General features: G+C 34.7%; 3 protein-coding genes across 5 annotated transcripts; 1 reads left to right on the top strand and 2 right to left on the bottom strand.

Annotated features, from left to right (window-relative positions):
• Nucleotides 1–6,268: 6,268 nt before the first annotated feature.
• LOC130933831 (uncharacterized) lies at nucleotides 6,269–7,915 on the bottom strand. The gene is made up of 2 exons (XM_057863440.1): nucleotides 7,063–7,915; nucleotides 6,269–6,351 (listed from the first exon to the last, which is right to left on the bottom strand). The coding sequence occupies exons 1-2, from the start codon at nucleotides 7,643–7,645 to the stop codon at nucleotides 6,269–6,271; spliced, it is 666 nt and encodes a 221-aa protein (XP_057719423.1). The 5' UTR covers nucleotides 7,646–7,915.
• LOC130933827 (receptor-like protein kinase ANXUR2) lies at nucleotides 7,502–12,523 on the top strand. Of its 3 annotated transcripts, none has more exons than XM_057863435.1 (2): nucleotides 7,502–7,567; nucleotides 9,540–12,523. In XM_057863435.1, exon 2 carries the CDS (start codon nucleotides 9,594–9,596, stop codon nucleotides 12,171–12,173), a length of 2,580 nt encoding a protein of 859 aa, XP_057719418.1. In that variant the 5' UTR covers nucleotides 7,502–7,567; nucleotides 9,540–9,593; the 3' UTR covers nucleotides 12,174–12,523. The 3 variants fall into 3 exon arrangements, with proteins under 3 accessions (XP_057719418.1, XP_057719419.1, XP_057719417.1); XM_057863436.1 differs by having other exon boundaries at nucleotides 7,509–7,571; XM_057863434.1 differs by having other exon boundaries at nucleotides 7,517–7,567; nucleotides 9,610–12,523.
• Nucleotides 12,524–13,043: 520 nt separating this feature from the next.
• On the bottom strand, nucleotides 13,044–15,919 carry LOC130933034 (uncharacterized). The gene is made up of 8 exons (XM_057862532.1): nucleotides 15,531–15,919; nucleotides 15,186–15,455; nucleotides 14,902–15,028; nucleotides 14,618–14,679; nucleotides 14,274–14,501; nucleotides 13,938–14,059; nucleotides 13,684–13,822; nucleotides 13,044–13,557 (listed from the first exon to the last, which is right to left on the bottom strand). Exons 1-8 carry the CDS (start codon nucleotides 15,822–15,824, stop codon nucleotides 13,396–13,398), a joined length of 1,404 nt encoding a protein of 467 aa, XP_057718515.1. The 5' UTR covers nucleotides 15,825–15,919; the 3' UTR covers nucleotides 13,044–13,395.
• Between the last annotated feature and the right edge of the window lie 1,470 nt (nucleotides 15,920–17,389).

The following is a 17,389-nucleotide window of genomic DNA, read 5'->3' as shown; positions in this document are numbered from 1 at the left end:
AACCCCGGCCCCTATTTCAACTCTTCTTTCATTGTTCTTCATGTGTTCTTCAAGTGTTTAATCCGTACAAACACAAATTTTTTTCCGTTTTCGATAATTCTTGTGTTTATACCAAAATTTTGACAAGATAAATTGTTATTCCTTCTCCTTTCTTTTTCTATTTTTTTTAACAGTAGTCATGATGAGTTCTTATTCTCCTTCATGTATAGAAAATTAGTATTGAATCACCCATGTAGCATGCCTAAGAAGCTAGAGAAATTCGAGCTCAATGTGGTTAGATTTCGACATTTTTATGACACTTTTCGACCAAAAAAGAAACTGCACCACCACTAGCATGCTTCTTCCTTTGTGTGCAGATTTCTTAGTGTGTGAAAGGTTTAAGAATTGAATTAAATAAGAGGTAAGGGTTAGGAATAGTTAGAATATGTTTATGCTTGATTTGGTATTTATATAAGTCACTTTGTGGTGATTTTGTGCTTAATTTTGTAATTTGTAAATTTATCGGTGCTTCTCTATTTTATCTTATTATTTGAGTGATATATGAATCTTATTTGCCTCTAAAAATTGTATGAAACCACTAAAATTATTTGGAGTACTTAGAGTTTAAATTTCAAGCCTTAAAGTCACTAAAAGTGAATAAAAATAAAAAACTGCACCCCTTGAAATTCAGCCACTAAATGATCATAAAAGTCACGTGTATAAGAGTTTAAAAGACGTTAAAAAACTGATTTTAATCCTATGGAATAAAGGTGTAAAATTAAAAAGGGTATTATAATCATTTTTAGGTAAAAAGAGGGTTAAAAATATAATTTAATTGAAAGATAAGTAAAATTTTGAACTTAGTGTCATGAAGAATAAATTAATAATTATATAAATTAATTGGATCAAAATTATAATTACAATAAAATCTCGAGTATAAATAAAAGTTTTAGTAAAAGTTAGAAGTAAAACATTAAAAAACAGTAATTAGAATAAGTAAATAAATTAATAAAGGATAAAATGATATTTTAGGTCCCTAAGGGTAGAATTGACAATAATTAAAAGTATTTTAGATAATTTCGTCATATAAAAAATGTTAGGATTAACCCGGTAATCTTTTGACATTAAATTAGGTTAAACGGTCACACTAGATTACTTAGGGGCATATTAGTAATCTTAGGTATAAAGACAATTAAAAATTATTAATTAACTTAATAAAGGATAAAAAGGTTTTTTTTTTTTAAATGAGGGTAAAATGGTGAAGTAATAACACTAGTGGTGAAAGCGTCACTAAAAGCCAAAAGAAAACTATAAAAATGAAGTTATGTACAAAAAGGGTAAAATTGAAAATGTACAAAAATACAAAGGATAAAATGGTAAAATATGTGACAAGGTTGAAATATTTTAAAAAAGGACTGGGTACAAATTTTCAAAAGAAAGGCAGAAAAGTTCTTTAGAGATAAATTTTATTGAGATGTGCTGCGAAAAAAAAATTGTAAACCCCAAGGTGCTTGAGGTTGTTTGGAGGCGGGTATTATTTACTGACTGCTAAAACTCTATTTCTCCTTTGTGCGTATATTATGGCATCAATTTTTGCGACGATTGCCTGTTGTCATGGACTGGTGGTATTCTTAACCATATCGATATGTATGCATGGACTGACGTAATTAGGAAACCATATCTAGAACTAGTTCCTAGATAACATCGGGTTGCGGGTAGTCAACCAACGCATGAGCTCATGGGCTGCATAGAACCAGATATAAATCATACTTGGTTGTTGCATTCTCTATGTTTGTGATTGCTTACTTGTAACTGTGATTGTGTTTTATCTCTGCTTCTTGTATTTCGTGCTTGATTATTATTCTGCTATATACTCGTACTTATACCTATTTGCGTGAGTTACCTACATAATTGTGCGAAGTCTTAGACTTAGGTTGCGGAACCCCTTAGAATTTTTGTGTAGCACCCTGCTAGAAATCTTAGGTTCTCACCCCTTACTTACCCGTTTCGTAGATGCAAATTGGCGAGATCTTATTTGAGTTTCCAGCCTTGGGACTAGCGAGCAACAATGGCATTACCAGAGGATCAAAAAAAATTATTTTATTTCCACATAGCACTTCTATATTTCTTCAGCTACCAGGGATCGATGACCAGCTGTAGTTATAATAGTAGCAGTAGTAGTAGTAGTCTTTGCCCTCGCTCTGCATAGACTTTTAGAGAGTTAGGTGCTTTTGTAAATACCTATATAAACAAATTAGAACAGGTTCCAGACTAGAGTGACTCTTGTGAGTCGAGACCTATTAGTAGAAATATGGAGTCTGTAAATATTTTCATGAATAAACAACGACGTAACCCGGTGTGAATTATGATGTACTAAATGAGTTTTCGGGCATATATGTATGATATTACTATGCTTTCTGTATTTTCTATGTTTTATGTATATATTTTCTATTTATCTATCACCTATTTCGTTATATCTATATATCTGACACGCAATCTCGACTAACGCTACAGACTCATATGTATAAATTTAATATAAGGTCTAGAGCCTCTAGGAAAAGCCGTGTAGTAGTGCTTGTCGGCTAGCATTGGTCATGACATGCTAGAAGTTGGATCGTTATATCATCCGCTATGACATCATTGTAGATGTACCAAATTAGTCCTTCATTTTGCATTAAGTGACTCATTTTAGTCTCCAAAATTGAATGTCGTGCACCAAACTAGTCCCATCACTAGATTTTTCTCTTTTTTTTTTTATAAATTCAAAACTCTTAATATCTTTGAATGCATTAATTTTAATTCTATTTTTTCACATATTGTTTAAATACAAGAGTTTTTATAAAATATTTTTCTCTTGCAAGTACCCCTAACCGTCGTCTTGGAGCTGACCACTACAAAAAAATGCTGAATACTGTCGGATTTAGCGTTGCACATTAGCGTTGACTTTACCGGCAAATTTATTGACGATTTAGGTGTCGAATTTGTCAAGTCAAATTATTACTGGTAATAATTGGAGGAAAAACAAAAAATAGGTGCAAAATGTGTAAAAACCTGATTAAACCATAATTAAATAAGTAATTAATTAAATATGGGAAAAATGGTTAAAAAATTTAGCGGTCGTAATTTGAAAATTTAATGATGATATTTGGATTCAGAGGATTTTTTTGAGTAGGAAAACATAGTTTTCTTCTTAAAAATGGATATTGGTGTTATAACTGGCAGTATCAGCTTAAATCTGTCTGGTACTGCAATAGAGAAAATTTATTATGAGTGGAGAGGGTTAAAAAATTAGAATTTATAATTTGAAAAAGTGAAAATAATTCGAATACAAATTAAAACATTAATCTTAAAGGTTTTGGTTCAAAATTAGGCCAACGGGCTAAAACGAGTGAATCGGGCCCAAGGCCCACTCACTTACATCCTTACTCAACCTATCCTTAGCACATACACTCTCCATTCATTTCAAACATAAACCATGCCCTAAAAGAGGAAAGGGGAAAAGTGAAACCATTATTACTATTCACCTCCTTCTTCAAACTACCATAGCTTTCTCTATGGAGTTTCGATCGCCACATCGTTTATAGCCACGCGAAGCCCATCTCGTGCTCTACATTTCTATCCGAATAGATTGGTAAAAATTTCGAATTTTCTTATCCCATTTTCGCTGTATATGACAAATTCGAGTTTGAGCTTCGGGTATTAAAAATTTTTGTGATTTGAAGGTTTAAGGGTACTCTAGTATAAGTTATAGCTGGATTTCATCACCAAATTCAGTGGGTAAAGATAAAAACCACTTTTTCCCATGTGTTTATGAAATTTTACAAAGTCCTAGTTATTAAATATTGTAAATATTATGTGAAATTAGTGTAGATTGAGTAGAAACTTTGAATTGATCATTGGTGGTGCTTGAACTTGGTGGAGGTGAAAGTTAGAGCCTAACCTTGGTGAAATTCAAAATTAAGGGTCGATCTTGACTTCCTAAAAGTATGATTTAAGTTTCATTTAAATACCTGTAATGTGGCATGAAATCCTAGGCTAGATGCCCTTAGGAATATGTTTGAATTGTGTATTGGATGGAATGAATATGTGTAATTGATGTATTGTTAAAAATCAAATTTGGTTGATGATTGTGTATTTATGAATTATGAGTTGAATTGATGAATGTTAGGCCAAAGGCCGTGAATTTTGGGTCGGAGGCTGTGAAAGGTAAGTCCGGTAAGTTATTAAAATATTAGGCTTGAAATTGAGATGTGAAGTTGATGATGTAGAGTTTGTAATGTGTGAATTGAGTAGGTTTGAACTTGGTTGATTGTAAATGATTGAATTAGATGGTTTAGGGGTCATTCGATTGAGTAGAAATTGAGGTGGCCTGTGAACCTTTGAAAAAATTGATAAATTATGTTTTTAGGCAAAAACTGATTTGTGACCAATTTCAACGGATCGTAATTCGATCATCGAAGTTGAGAATTTAACGAAAGTAGACTTTTATGAAAATTTATCTGACGATCTTTTCAATGGTTCAAGAATGATTGAAAAATAAATGTTGTACAAAAAGTTATAAAAGTTTGGGATGAAAAACTGAATTATGTAGCATATCAGCTTTTTGAAAACTTGGTATGCACGCGTACGCGAAAACATTCATGCGTACGCGAGCATTTGGCTCGACTAAGTGCTCTCGCGTACGCGAATGTTGCTTGCGTATGCAAATATGTCTTTTGACACTCATGCGTATGTGGCACATGTCATGCGTACACGAGTATTCGTTCTGCCGAACATCCCCGCGCACGCGAAAGTGGTCTGTATATGCGTGATTTGCAAGTTTACACTCATGCATACGCGAAAATATGTATACATACATGACCACCCCTGTTTTACTGAAAAGTAAATTTTTAAGTTCTCAACTATTTTTCGAACTTTCTAAACCTCTGTAAACTCTATCATGAGTCTAGAGTTGAGAATAGCAGCATGACGCGATATGGAGGAGGCTAATCACATAGAGAGAGAATAGAAACAACGTCATATCAGAATAGGAGAAGAATGACTCTACGCCGTTTCTTATGAAAAGAGGTTTTTTAAATGCAAATTTAAATTTTAAAAATTTTAAAATTAATTTTTTTTTAAAATTAAAAAAAAATTCAAGTTAATTGCACATGTAACTAATATTAAATAATGCAAACATAAAAAAATAACATTTTATTTATCATTTAAAAATATTAAGATAATTATGATATTTGAAAATTAACCTGAACTATTTATTGTTTTTAATTATTATCCTTAAAATATTAGTTAACTAAATTGAATTTAAAATACACCAAGAGTTGACAGACAAACATACATATATTAAAGGGACAAGTCCTTCTATATTTCTTTTCTCTTATGTTTACTAAAATCAAGAGGAAGCGAAAATATAAAATAATATATAAAAATGATACTTCAAAAAATTTTAAAAATAGAGTTAAAATATCTCTTAATTTAATTTTGCATGCAGTTCGTTTCGTATTTAAAATTTTATTCATGATTTAATACTCACTTCTTATATGTTTTAAGAATATTACATACACTGTTTTTGTATATATATATAAAACAAAAAAAAAAAGACATAATTTATCCAAGATTTTTTAGTTGTGTATGAAGAGTTTCTTGTCCGATTAAAAGGAAAAGAAAAAAGAAAAAAAAAACACAGTACTACTACTAATTAATGCATTTCATTTGATTATGAACTTGGGACGAAGAACTAAATACTGCGGCCTGCAGCATTTGCCAGTGTCGCAAAATACAATAATCCAATATATATTGCATGTAACATTTTCCCTCTTATTATTGTCATATGAAATTAAAAAAGACAATTACTCGTTAATGAAAGGAAATTGAATTAACCCCATGAGGTGATGCATGATTGCTTAGATCATATATAATTGATATCCAACCAGTCAACCACTACTACTCTCATTGAAGCCAAATCTTTGAATTTGTTTAGCTCCAACGGGAAAAACCCCAACGAATTAAAACAAACTTCCACATTTTTTTTCTTATGATATTTTGGCCTTTTCTTTTTAATATATATAATAAGATCAACAAATGCCCATAAACTATAACTAATAAACTTGAAGGGACTCCCTCTTCCTTCTGTTGGTACCACCTTTCCTTGGTTCTTCTTGCTCTCTCTATCTTTCTCTATTTCTTTCTGCATCTATATATAGAAACATATGTATATATATATGTGTATATTTAATTAATTAATTTTATCTTCCTCTGTACAAATTCAAAGCACGCATATCCCAGACTCTATTTAATGAGTTTGCATTATAACAGAACAAGCAACCGCTTGAGCCCAATGCCTTAACTTTGTCTTCACGTGTTTAGGGTCATCCCCTGCACCATTAATCATATCAATTATTAACAAATTAAACATAGTGAACAATCATATTATATGCTAAGAAAAAATTAACTATCGAATTAACGATTTATATCAAATATATAATAAAATATAAAATACATATTAAAAATAAAAATATAATATATATTAATATTTTATACATCAATTATATTAAATATATACAAAAAATAATTATTAAATTAATAATCCTACAAAATATATATTAAATTATAAAATAAAATATTAAAAATAAATTAATAAATTGTAATTAATTTTTTTTATATATATAAAATAATTTTTATTTATACACAAATATAACAACAAATTTAGTGATTACTTTTTTATTTACAGATAATATTTTTATTAGGTAAACACTATTTTTATATAAAATTAATATTTAAAAATTATTAAATAATTTAATAAATTTAACTAAATTATTTTTAAATATTAATTTCACGTGTAACCATTTTCATATAAATTCATACAAATTTTTACTCTCTTAAACTAAATTAATAAGGTGAAAACTCGACTTCACGTAAAGTTGATAGTTAAGAGCCGTTAGATAATTTAATTGATTTGACTAAATTTTTATTTTTAATTATTAACTTCACGTGAAATCTTCTGCACCTCAATTTTAAAAAAAAAAATTTAATTATTTAATTATTAATCTACAAACATATAAACACATTAAAAATTTATTTAATTACCTGGATTACAAATCTTCCAAGAATCGGAATCAACAGGGACGCCGGGGCTGCCAAAGGAAGAGCGACGACTATGGCAGCAGATGCTCCGAGGGGTTGACGCCGTGCTACCGGAAACTTGGCGGTTCACGGCGAAATAAAGATCTAGAGCCGGCAACGTGTTGCAAAGTGTCTGGCCATCTTCTTCGTTGAATCCAAACCCTAATTCGATGGAGCCTTTCAGCTCATTAAGGTCCTCGTCCGTCACCTCATCCACGTCGTGCATGCTGCCGCTACTGTTCCGCCTCTGCTCTTGCGTCTGAATCTGCCTTCGCCGCCTCTCCCACGCTATGTCCCGCGGCGTCTCCGATTCGCATTCCGTCTTAATCATCGACAGCTGCTTCGACATCGCCCGCTTCCTCTTCTTCCACGCGGCCGCCGCTGCTGCCGCCACCGGCAAATCTTGTAGCAATTGCAATTTATCCTCCTCCGATAATGACTCGCCCGACGAAGAAGATGGCGATATTAAGTAGGTAACGTTTCCTTGAAGCTCTTCTTCTTCCCTTCCAGTTGATACAAACAAAGGCCTATACATGGTTACCGCCATTAATTACGGTAATAATACTAATTAATTAATACAAAGTAAGAATTAGATGAGAGATTTTTAATAATTTGTGTGTGATAATGGCGGAGGCAAGGATTATTGAAATCGGCCTTGCCTCGCCGAAAGTCTGATTAGGGAGTTACTACTTTGTTAACTAATTAATTATGAACAAGAATATGAATCAAATGAATAAGGAATTATGGCTAAGTAGATATGAAGGGTGCTAATATATATCTGTATGAGCTATTAATGGGGCTTTCATCATGGTGTATGGTATATTTAACCGTTGGTTTATAACTGTCTTATGCCATATTCTCGCGTTTAATTTAACCAAGTGATTTGTGGGAGGTAGTTTAGGTAATATTTAATTAGCACTATTTGTGGGAGCGATGATATAGGGGATAATCTATTTTCCCTTTATTGGAGGTTAGGTTGCTAGCTACTTTGCATGCACCTATATTCCGGTAAAAATCTTTTATCACTTGAAAACTGCATGCCCAAAATTAAGGTAGATGATGATGATGATGATGATGATGATGCAGTTTCCCTTTATCTATGTGGTATTTCCTGTATCTATAGTTCATTAGTTCTAGCTTTTAACTTTTAAAACCTCTTTAGTTCTTCACTCTGCGTGAATTCCTTCATCCCCAATGTTCCACTTATTGACTGGCTACTTGGAGCTTGAGGGAACTGCCAGAACAAATAACTAAAAATCATGCTATAACAGTTCTATACCTAACATAAAAAACAATAGAAAGAAAATAGTTGGTTATTCTTTTTTTTTTTCGCAATGAAATAAAAACAAATTCACAAACCAATCATATTAGCTACTCACAGAAGTCAACAATTAAATTAATTATATGTATAAGGGATTTTTAGTGTACATATAAAAAAAAATTTGTTAATCAACCAGAAGGTTTTATTTCGTTGAATTGTGAGACTTTTACTTTTTTGTTGCATGTTAATTTCTTTTATGACATTATTCCATATCCCAAAAACATAAAAAAAAATGACTACACCAACATTTTTGAAAAATTGTGATACTCGTTTTATCACTTTCTTTATATTTTTATTATTTTATGTTTCATACTCTAATTTCTTAACTTATAGTTTCTATTTTTAGACTGAATTTGATGTTTATAAACACAAACCACTCTCTCAGTCTCTTTAGTCTGCACAAATATCACCGTTATAAAAGAGTTATATTTTTACCAAAAATATTAAAAAAATATACTTTATTCCAACAATTTGTCTAAAATTGTCAGCACCAATCGAATAAATAAATTTTGTTGCGAACACTCCGATATTATGTATAACTAATGTTGTTTTGTTTTTATTTTTTACTTTTTTAAAAAGTTTATACATTTTGCTGTCTACTAGTTTTTGAATCATCCGAGATTATACTATGCATGCATGAATGTAAATACACACCTGTTCCTCTTTGAGTCTAAGTGAATCATTACAGACTGTAAACAGAACAAATAGACCATAAATTGTAGGGGGGAAATCATAATAATCTATATCTTAATGCTAAACATAGCTTATTACCTGTTTCATAAAAAACAAAGCCAATTATTAACCATTCACGATTCTTACTCCCCACCTCCCATTTCTTAACTGTGGAAAACAAAAAGTAAATAAAACAAAAGATAAAAACAAAAATCAAAACAAATTCTTATACCATTATCATACAGAATACGAACAGAAAAACTTCATCTCTCTCCCTTCTTACCTGGTTTGGTTGTCTCCAACCCAGGTAAGTCTTCCTTGACTCTCCAGAATATGGCTTGAACCCAAGCCAAAAACCTTAAAACTAAACACCCCATAATTTCATAATCATCTCACATCACGAAAGCAAAAAAGCCAAGAATCCATCATAGTCTTTTCTGGCGTACAGGGAATTAAAACCCTTCTTGTTCCTGTATGCCTCATATCTTTGTCTACTCCAACCATGCAAGAAAGTGCAGGTCTCTTGCTTGTTCTTTCTCTTGTTCTGTCCAATGCCATTCTTCACGTATGGAGCCAGGACACAGGGGCATTACTCTTGACTTGTGGCGATGAAGCCGGTGCCAGAGATCTTGATGGAAGGCAATGGAGCCCTGATGAGAAGTACTTATCAAAAGGAAGCAATTCCATAGCATCCAGAGCCACCTATCAAGACCCTTCTCTAATCTCAGAAGTTCCATACATGACTGCAAGAGTTTTCGAATCCAAGTCAACATACAAATTCCCTATCAAACCTGACAAGCGCTATTGGCTGAGGCTGCATTTCTATCCTTCTTTCTATGGAAGCCATGACTGCGCGGATTCATATTTCTCTGTCACAGCAAATTCCATCACACTCCTCAGCAATTTCAGCGCCTCAATCACTTGCCTTGCTCTCTCACAGGCTTACATTGATAGGGAGTATTCCCTTGCAGCTCTGGGTTCTGACACCTTGACTCTCACTTTCAAGCCTGCTGACAAGAATGGTGCTTTTGCTTTTGTCAATGGCATTCAACTGATCCAAATGCCAGAGCTTTTTGATTCTGCTTCTATGGTTGGTTTCGACCAAACATTCGATGCTAAGAGCATGCACTTGCAAACAATGTTCAGATTAAACGTTGGTGGAAAATACCTCTCTCCTACGCAAGATTCTGGCCTTACAAGGATTTGGTACGATGACTCTCCTTACATCTATGGTGCATCCACTGGAATCACCACAAGTGCTCCCAGTGATGTGAAACTCAACTACCAAAGCATGCCAGAGTACACTGCTCCTTCTGATGTCTACCTCACATCAAGATCAATGGGTACTGACAAGAATGTCAATATGGGCTATAACCTCACATGGGTTTTCCAAATTGATCCCAACTCCATGTACCTTGTTAGGCTGCATTTTTGTGATTACTTTAACAAGGAAGTCAATGACCTTGCTTTCAATATCTTCCTTAACAGCCAAATGGCAGAAGCTGGAATTGATGTGATTGCAATGGCAGGAGGCAGAGGAATCCCATTATATAGAGACTTTGTGGTTTATGCTAGAGATGGGGCTGATAGTGACCAACTTTGGGTTGCTCTTCACCCAAATGGTATTACAAAGCCCTCTTACCTTGATGCCATACTCAATGGTCTCGAGATTTTCAAGCTCAGTGACACAGACTTGTCTGGCCCCAATCCTACGCCTTCAGACAGGTTCAATCGTGAAAGCGAAGAGAAGTTTGAAAGCCACAAACCATACAATAAGACCGTTGTTATAGGTGGCGCTGCAGGTGGTGCCGCTGGTTTTGCCTTGGTGGCTGCCATATGTCTTGCTGTCCATAAGAAGAAGAAATATGCCGGACAACACACGCACTCAAGCTGGCTCCCCATACATGGCAACTCATCAGGAGCCAGCAAATCCTCCATGTCTGCTAGTAGCATCGGTAGCTGCAACGTCACTGCCATGGCTCAAGGTCTTTGCCGCTATTTCACCTTGCAGGAGATGAAGCATGCAACGAAGAACTTCGATGAGGCCAATGTTATTGGTGTTGGAGGATTTGGAAAGGTCTACAAGGGTGTCATTGATAATGGAATGAAAGTGGCCATCAAGAGATCAAATCCAGAATCTGAGCAAGGAGTTAATGAGTTCCAGACTGAGATTGAGATGCTTTCCAAGCTGAGACATAAGCATTTGGTGTCACTGATTGGTTTTTGCGAGGACAATGATGAGATGTGCCTGGTTTATGACTACATGGCTCTGGGAACATTCAGGGACCATCTCTACAAGGGAAACAAACGTCTAGGTACTCTTTCATGGAAGCAAAGATTGGAGATCTGCATTGGAGCAGCAAGGGGGCTTCACTACCTTCACACTGGAGCTAAGTACACCATCATTCATAGAGATGTCAAGACAACTAACATTCTCTTGGATGAAAACTGGGCTGCAAAGGTTTCGGATTTCGGGTTGTCAAAAACAGGTCCAAACATGAACAACGGCCATGTGAGTACTGTGGTGAAGGGAAGTTTCGGCTACTTGGATCCTGAATACTTCAGAAGGCAGCAACTGACCGAGAAATCTGATGTGTACTCATTTGGGGTTGTTCTGTTTGAAGCTCTATGTGCTAGGCCTGTTTTGAATCCTAATCTTCCAAAGGAACAGGTTAGTCTTGCAGAATGGGCACTACTATGCAAAAGAAGGGGAACACTAGAGGAGATCATTGATCCTTCTTTAAAGGGAAAGATCAACCCAGAAAGCTTGAAGAAGTTTGTAGACACTGCTGAGAAGTGCTTGTCTGACATTGGAGTCGAACGTCCTACCATGAACGATCTGTTATGGAATCTTGAATTTGCTCTCACCCTGCAAGAGAGTGGTTCAACTCACTCTTCAGCGTCACACAGCGGAGAAAGTGAGCTTGAAGAAATAAGTTTAGACGACAAGGACACAGCAAGCCACAATAAGAGCCAGAGCCTTGGGGTTCAGAATGAGCTTAGCCAGCGGCAGCAGCAGGATTCTACCAGTGATAATACAGGTGCCATCTACTCACAAATTGTCAACCTCAATGGGAGATGAAGAACTGCTATGGTCTATGGATGATTCTTGATTGTTTAGTTTAATTAGGGGAGATACAAGGAAGCCATGGGATTCAAGCAAAATAAAAACACCAGCTTCTTTGCGTTGCTTCTTCAAAGGATGTAATGCTATGATTGCTCTTTTTCTATTCTCTCCTATTTGTCATGTTCAACTTGCCTCTTGTTCATAATATAGATATACATATATATATTATATATACGTATATTTTTTATTTATAGTTAGCAAGTTTCGGTTCTGCATAGACCGAATCTCATTCATGTATTATATACTCTATAGATCTCAGTAAAGGAAGCATTTGGATAACTTGCTTGCAAATTGCAAATTATCATGTAGGTACTGTTAATCTTATTAGAATTATAGAAACAGAAAGTCTGTCTTATTTTTCCTTTATGGCCTGCCTTCTAGTTGACTTATGCACCAAATATGCATGTACTAAAAGCAAAAAGTAACTTGACCTTTCTAGAGAAAGATCAATGAGCACCAGCGTTATGATAGTCATAGCTCAATACTTTTCATGTTATTTATCTTTAGTTGCAGTTTATCTTTTATACTATTACTAACTAAATAGAAGTCGTTAACAATTACAATTATCAATTAATGGTTGTCCTAGAATCCTAAAACATATTACCAACAGGTAGCTCAGATAATTTTTTAGTAAAGTGTACTAAAATTGTTTCCAGCCATTGCTTGGCAAAGTTAAGATCATCAATTCAACATATGATCACTAGTTGTATCATGTTTTAATAACTTCTCATCATTTTAAATTAATTCTGATATCAAATTTTCAGTCAACAAAATTATGGTAAATGATGAAAATTAGTATGTTAGATAGCCGGTGAAAGAGACAGACAACAAATAGAGCAAAGATGATGCTATTGATTCATTACAAAAAGAATAATGACATGCTCTCCAGAATCATTATCCTAATTTTTAAGTGAAGAAAATTTTACAAAATTTTAACTGCTTGAAAATATACAAGTTAATTACAATCATGTATCATATTTTCATGTCATGTGGCTGTTAAAGGGAGATAATAAGGCCCCTTTTCCCCTAAGTAGAGTTGCAATTTCTAGTTGAATCTCTAACGTTAATACTTTCCCCGCTGGGGAGCAGGGGCTTCCTTTGCATGGATATGATATCAAACCTGTCATGAATTTTATGCTTCCAGAGAAGAGACCTTCGTGATCATGAGCACCATGGCCTATTTTGCAAGTTCGTATAATTGTGCTTCATCTATCTTATCATCTGACCGCAAACCTGGGAATTGTCCAATATCATGGCCTTCCAGTGGTTGGAACTCTTTATTTAAACCGACTGCAAATTCTGCAGGATCAGCTCCACTGCTTTGAAAATAGTCTGCAATCTGCAACCCAACATAAAAAGAATATTTTCAATGCGCTTCACGGCAGAGTAAAATTGAATTCAGTATGCTGAAAATGCCCAACTAGGCACTGGCATTTTCTTTAGCATTGTCTTAAAAGTAACATACGTGGTTAGCCAGAGCGATTCCACTTAGTACTGCTGACTCTATATTAGAACCTAGCAGCCAATCACCGCATATCCCAGCCCTTCCAAAGGGATCAAAGATGCAAGGAATTCGAGGTGTATTTGTAGGGAGGGCTGCACCCCTGCAAATCTCAATCAGAAACATTTTGAGGATTGAGTTGTGACTGAGAACAATCACACAAGAAATGCAATGGAGAGAGCATGTGTGATATCAAAGGAAATGAACATGACTCTCACCATAATTGGAGCCTGGTATAAGACGGCTTTGGAAGTGACCCTTTTGATAGTCCAAGAGCAGCCTCAACACTCTCTAGCATTTCTGCCGTTACCCTTGATGATGTAGCAGCAGGGATGTTTTCCTGATAAACAATAAAAAGCTGGGTCAACTTCCAGAGACATGGGGAACGATTTAAAAAAGGGAATGCATGTGATATATGTCACTATATTGTCCTCGCCAATGCATGACGCTAGGTAATGAACGATGGATCATTATATCCTAAGTCTAGCCAATTTCACACTTATGAAAGAAAGTAAGAAACTAACTCATACTGTACTGAAAATTGAACCCCTTACCTGAGGAACCTTGTTCTGTTTTCCATAAGCAGCAGTGCTCAGGAAGGTCCAACAGTGAGGACCACCATTATGAGAATTCTGTAGTTTCTTTGTATTATTGGCCATCCATGACAATGAATCCACTCCTCGCACAAAAGCTCCTTCAAAAGGAACTTCTGTGGCATCCCAAAAAGGAAGAGGGTCCTCAAATGCCGCTAGAAGGGCCCATATTGAACTCAGTTCCAATCTCTAATACAAGCAAAACAAAAACAGTATGAGATGTATATAACTGTGCTTTATCAGTAAGCGAACCAGAAAAGAGTACAGGTTATAAATGAAGTCAACAGGGCATTTCCTGAATTTACCTTCATTTGTTTTGCAATTAAAGGTAACCCTGATGTCATGAGCAAGCGATTCGCACATTTTCCTGTCAGCAAAGAAGCAGTAGTTACTAGAAGAATCTAAAAATCAAGCAATGTTTGTGCAAAGGGTACTCCAGTCGCACATTTTCGTGGTAAAGTCCAAACTCGAGATGACATGTACGAAAAACAAAAACCTTTGATAACTTCTCCCCTTTCTAAAGATTAAAAATGAAAGCATAGTCATAATCATAGTCACAGATATGCAAAGGATAGACAAGGAAATTTACCATTGTGTGCAATAACAATAGCATCGAACTGGCCACAAGGTTTCCCATTTTCACTCAAGTGCCACATCCCATTGAAGGGCTCGAGCTTGCTGACCCAGCACGGTCTCACCACATTAACCATTCGAGCCTGCACTGAGAGAGTTAGATTCTTGTTAGGGGAACAACACCAAAAAATACAAAAATCTTGACAACAACAACAACAACAACAACCGCAAACAAGTGTAATTCAACTCCTAATTGTGGAATGCAACAAAATGCTAGTACTTTCTTGAATATGGAATAACCTGAGCAAGTAAAGAATCAGCAAGGGAACGCATTCCATGAGTGGCAATGTATCTTGGAGGAGATGATGGGAAAGGAACAAAGTTGCCACCGCTCTGAAGCTCTCCAATGGGACCCTTCCACTCTGAGACAAGACCCTTATCGATCCAATCATGAACCAGCTCAGCAAAACGAGAATCATTGACAGTGAAGAACTGAGCAGCGTGGTCAAATACCAACGAATTACGATCAACAACCCTCGTTCCCAATCTTCCACCAAGACCATGAACACCCTGCAATGTTAAATTAGTTTATTAACAAACAAGACGAATGCGAAAATGAGGGGAGTGAAGGAAGAGAACACTGACGGTGTCGAAAACGGTGGAGCGAACGCCGCGTTGTTCGAGGAAGGAGGCGCAGAGGAGGCCGGAGATGCCGCCGCCGATGATGGCGACGAGTGGGTCGGGGGAGAGCGGGGCGGTGAAGGTGACCTGTTCCTGAGTGAAGGTTTTCTTGAGAGCTGATCTTCTAGAAGCGCCGTACGACGATGGCTTTTTTCGGGTTTTGGAGTGAGGGTTTCGGGTTTGGGCATTCATGGTGGTGCTTTGAGTTGGGAATGGACAGAATCCAAAAAGGGGAAATAGTTTGGAGGTGTTAACCATGGTTGATGGTTCCTGAGATTCTGGAACACTTGCCAAAAAAAGAAGCGCCAAGATGAATATGGTTCCTCTACAATCTACATCTGCATTACTTTGGATAGAATGATAGAATCATCTATTTAATTTAATGCATTCTCTACTACTGTAAATGTGAAATTCCACAAACGGCCCAGTGGGGGCATTTCAGTAAATGTAGAATAGAAATAGTCCGTAGGAAGAAAGGCACTCCTCAAATTTTGGATTTAAATGACCAAAAATGTTTTTTCAACGGTACTTTTAAGGTGGAAAGTGGAAACTCACATGAGTCTGTTATACACCAAAAATTTCTCTTTGAACAGAACCAAAAGAATAATATGACGTAAACTAAAACTTAAAAATTTAAATTAAAAGAAAAGAAAATTACAGATTAATAAAACAAAATAAAGAAACTTCAGCAAAGTTAAAAAAACTCTTAAAACTAAAATCAATCATTCGAAAACTTTAAAGAAAGAGTAAAGTTAGGGAACCAAAAACATATCAGTCAAAATCCAGCCAAATACCTTTGGATGAATTCAAAATTTTTACGAGTTAATATATATGGATGTTTCTTCTACTAAGTATTAGAATGTTTCTTTTTCATATTAAATGGATGTTCTTTTATATATTTTTCGAATTTGTGATTGTTAGAAGTGGATAGATTAATGTGAGAAAAAAGATGAAGGTTTTTATAGGTTTTAATTAGGTTTACTTAATCAATTTAAAATTTTTTAAATTTTGAATTTAAAAAATTTAAAATTAATTAATTATTGATATAAATTAATATAGTTTTGTTTAGTTTTTGGCTGATAAACTTTTGGTTCCTTATACTTTTCCTTAAAGAAAAGACAATTAATTTACTGAAGGAAAATAGTTTACATAAAAGAAAGTTACAGGAAAATTTGAAAAGAAATGTAAAGACATGGAATAAATCCTAAAAAAAAAATTTGTGGTAGACTCAAAAAATTGTTAAAGATGTGAGTATGTAAGAGTATTTTTTGAAAATGAATTTCAACATCTTGCTTCCCTTAAATTTTATGTATTTATAGATTTCTTTGACCAATTAAATATTGCTAAATATCTCTTCTGAAAAATTCTTAAAAGTAATTGTTCCCGCCAAATGCAGACACTGTATAATCGTCTCCAATTGAAAGGAATCTCTAATCTTATTATTTGTAACAGATCTGCTTCTCTTTATCTCGACAACCTTCATCGAACCAATTACCTTTTTCCTTATCAACCTCCTTTATTCGACAAAAACTTATCACACTCAATGAGATTTATAACACACAATCTTCAACATCTCGATCACAACATTTTTTAACTTATGATTTATTTCGGCCAATAAATTGTCTCTTTAGAATTGTCGTTTCCATGCATGAAGGTAAAACATTTAATCCTAATTGAAAATTTTTTCTTAAAAATCAAACTAAAATAAAAAAAAATGGGAAGAGTTAATGTCACACGTCTCTTAACCAATCACATCTGCACAATCTCATTAATTGTGCCCACTTCAGATGTTTTTACTTAATTACTTTTTTCTCTCTTCTAAA

The sequence above is a fragment of the Arachis stenosperma genome, chromosome 6 (genome assembly GCF_014773155.1).
Source record: "Arachis stenosperma cultivar V10309 chromosome 6, arast.V10309.gnm1.PFL2, whole genome shotgun sequence".
In the NCBI taxonomy this organism is placed as follows: Eukaryota; Viridiplantae; Streptophyta; class Magnoliopsida; order Fabales; family Fabaceae; genus Arachis; species Arachis stenosperma.
This window is presented reverse-complemented; position numbering and strand designations above follow the sequence as displayed.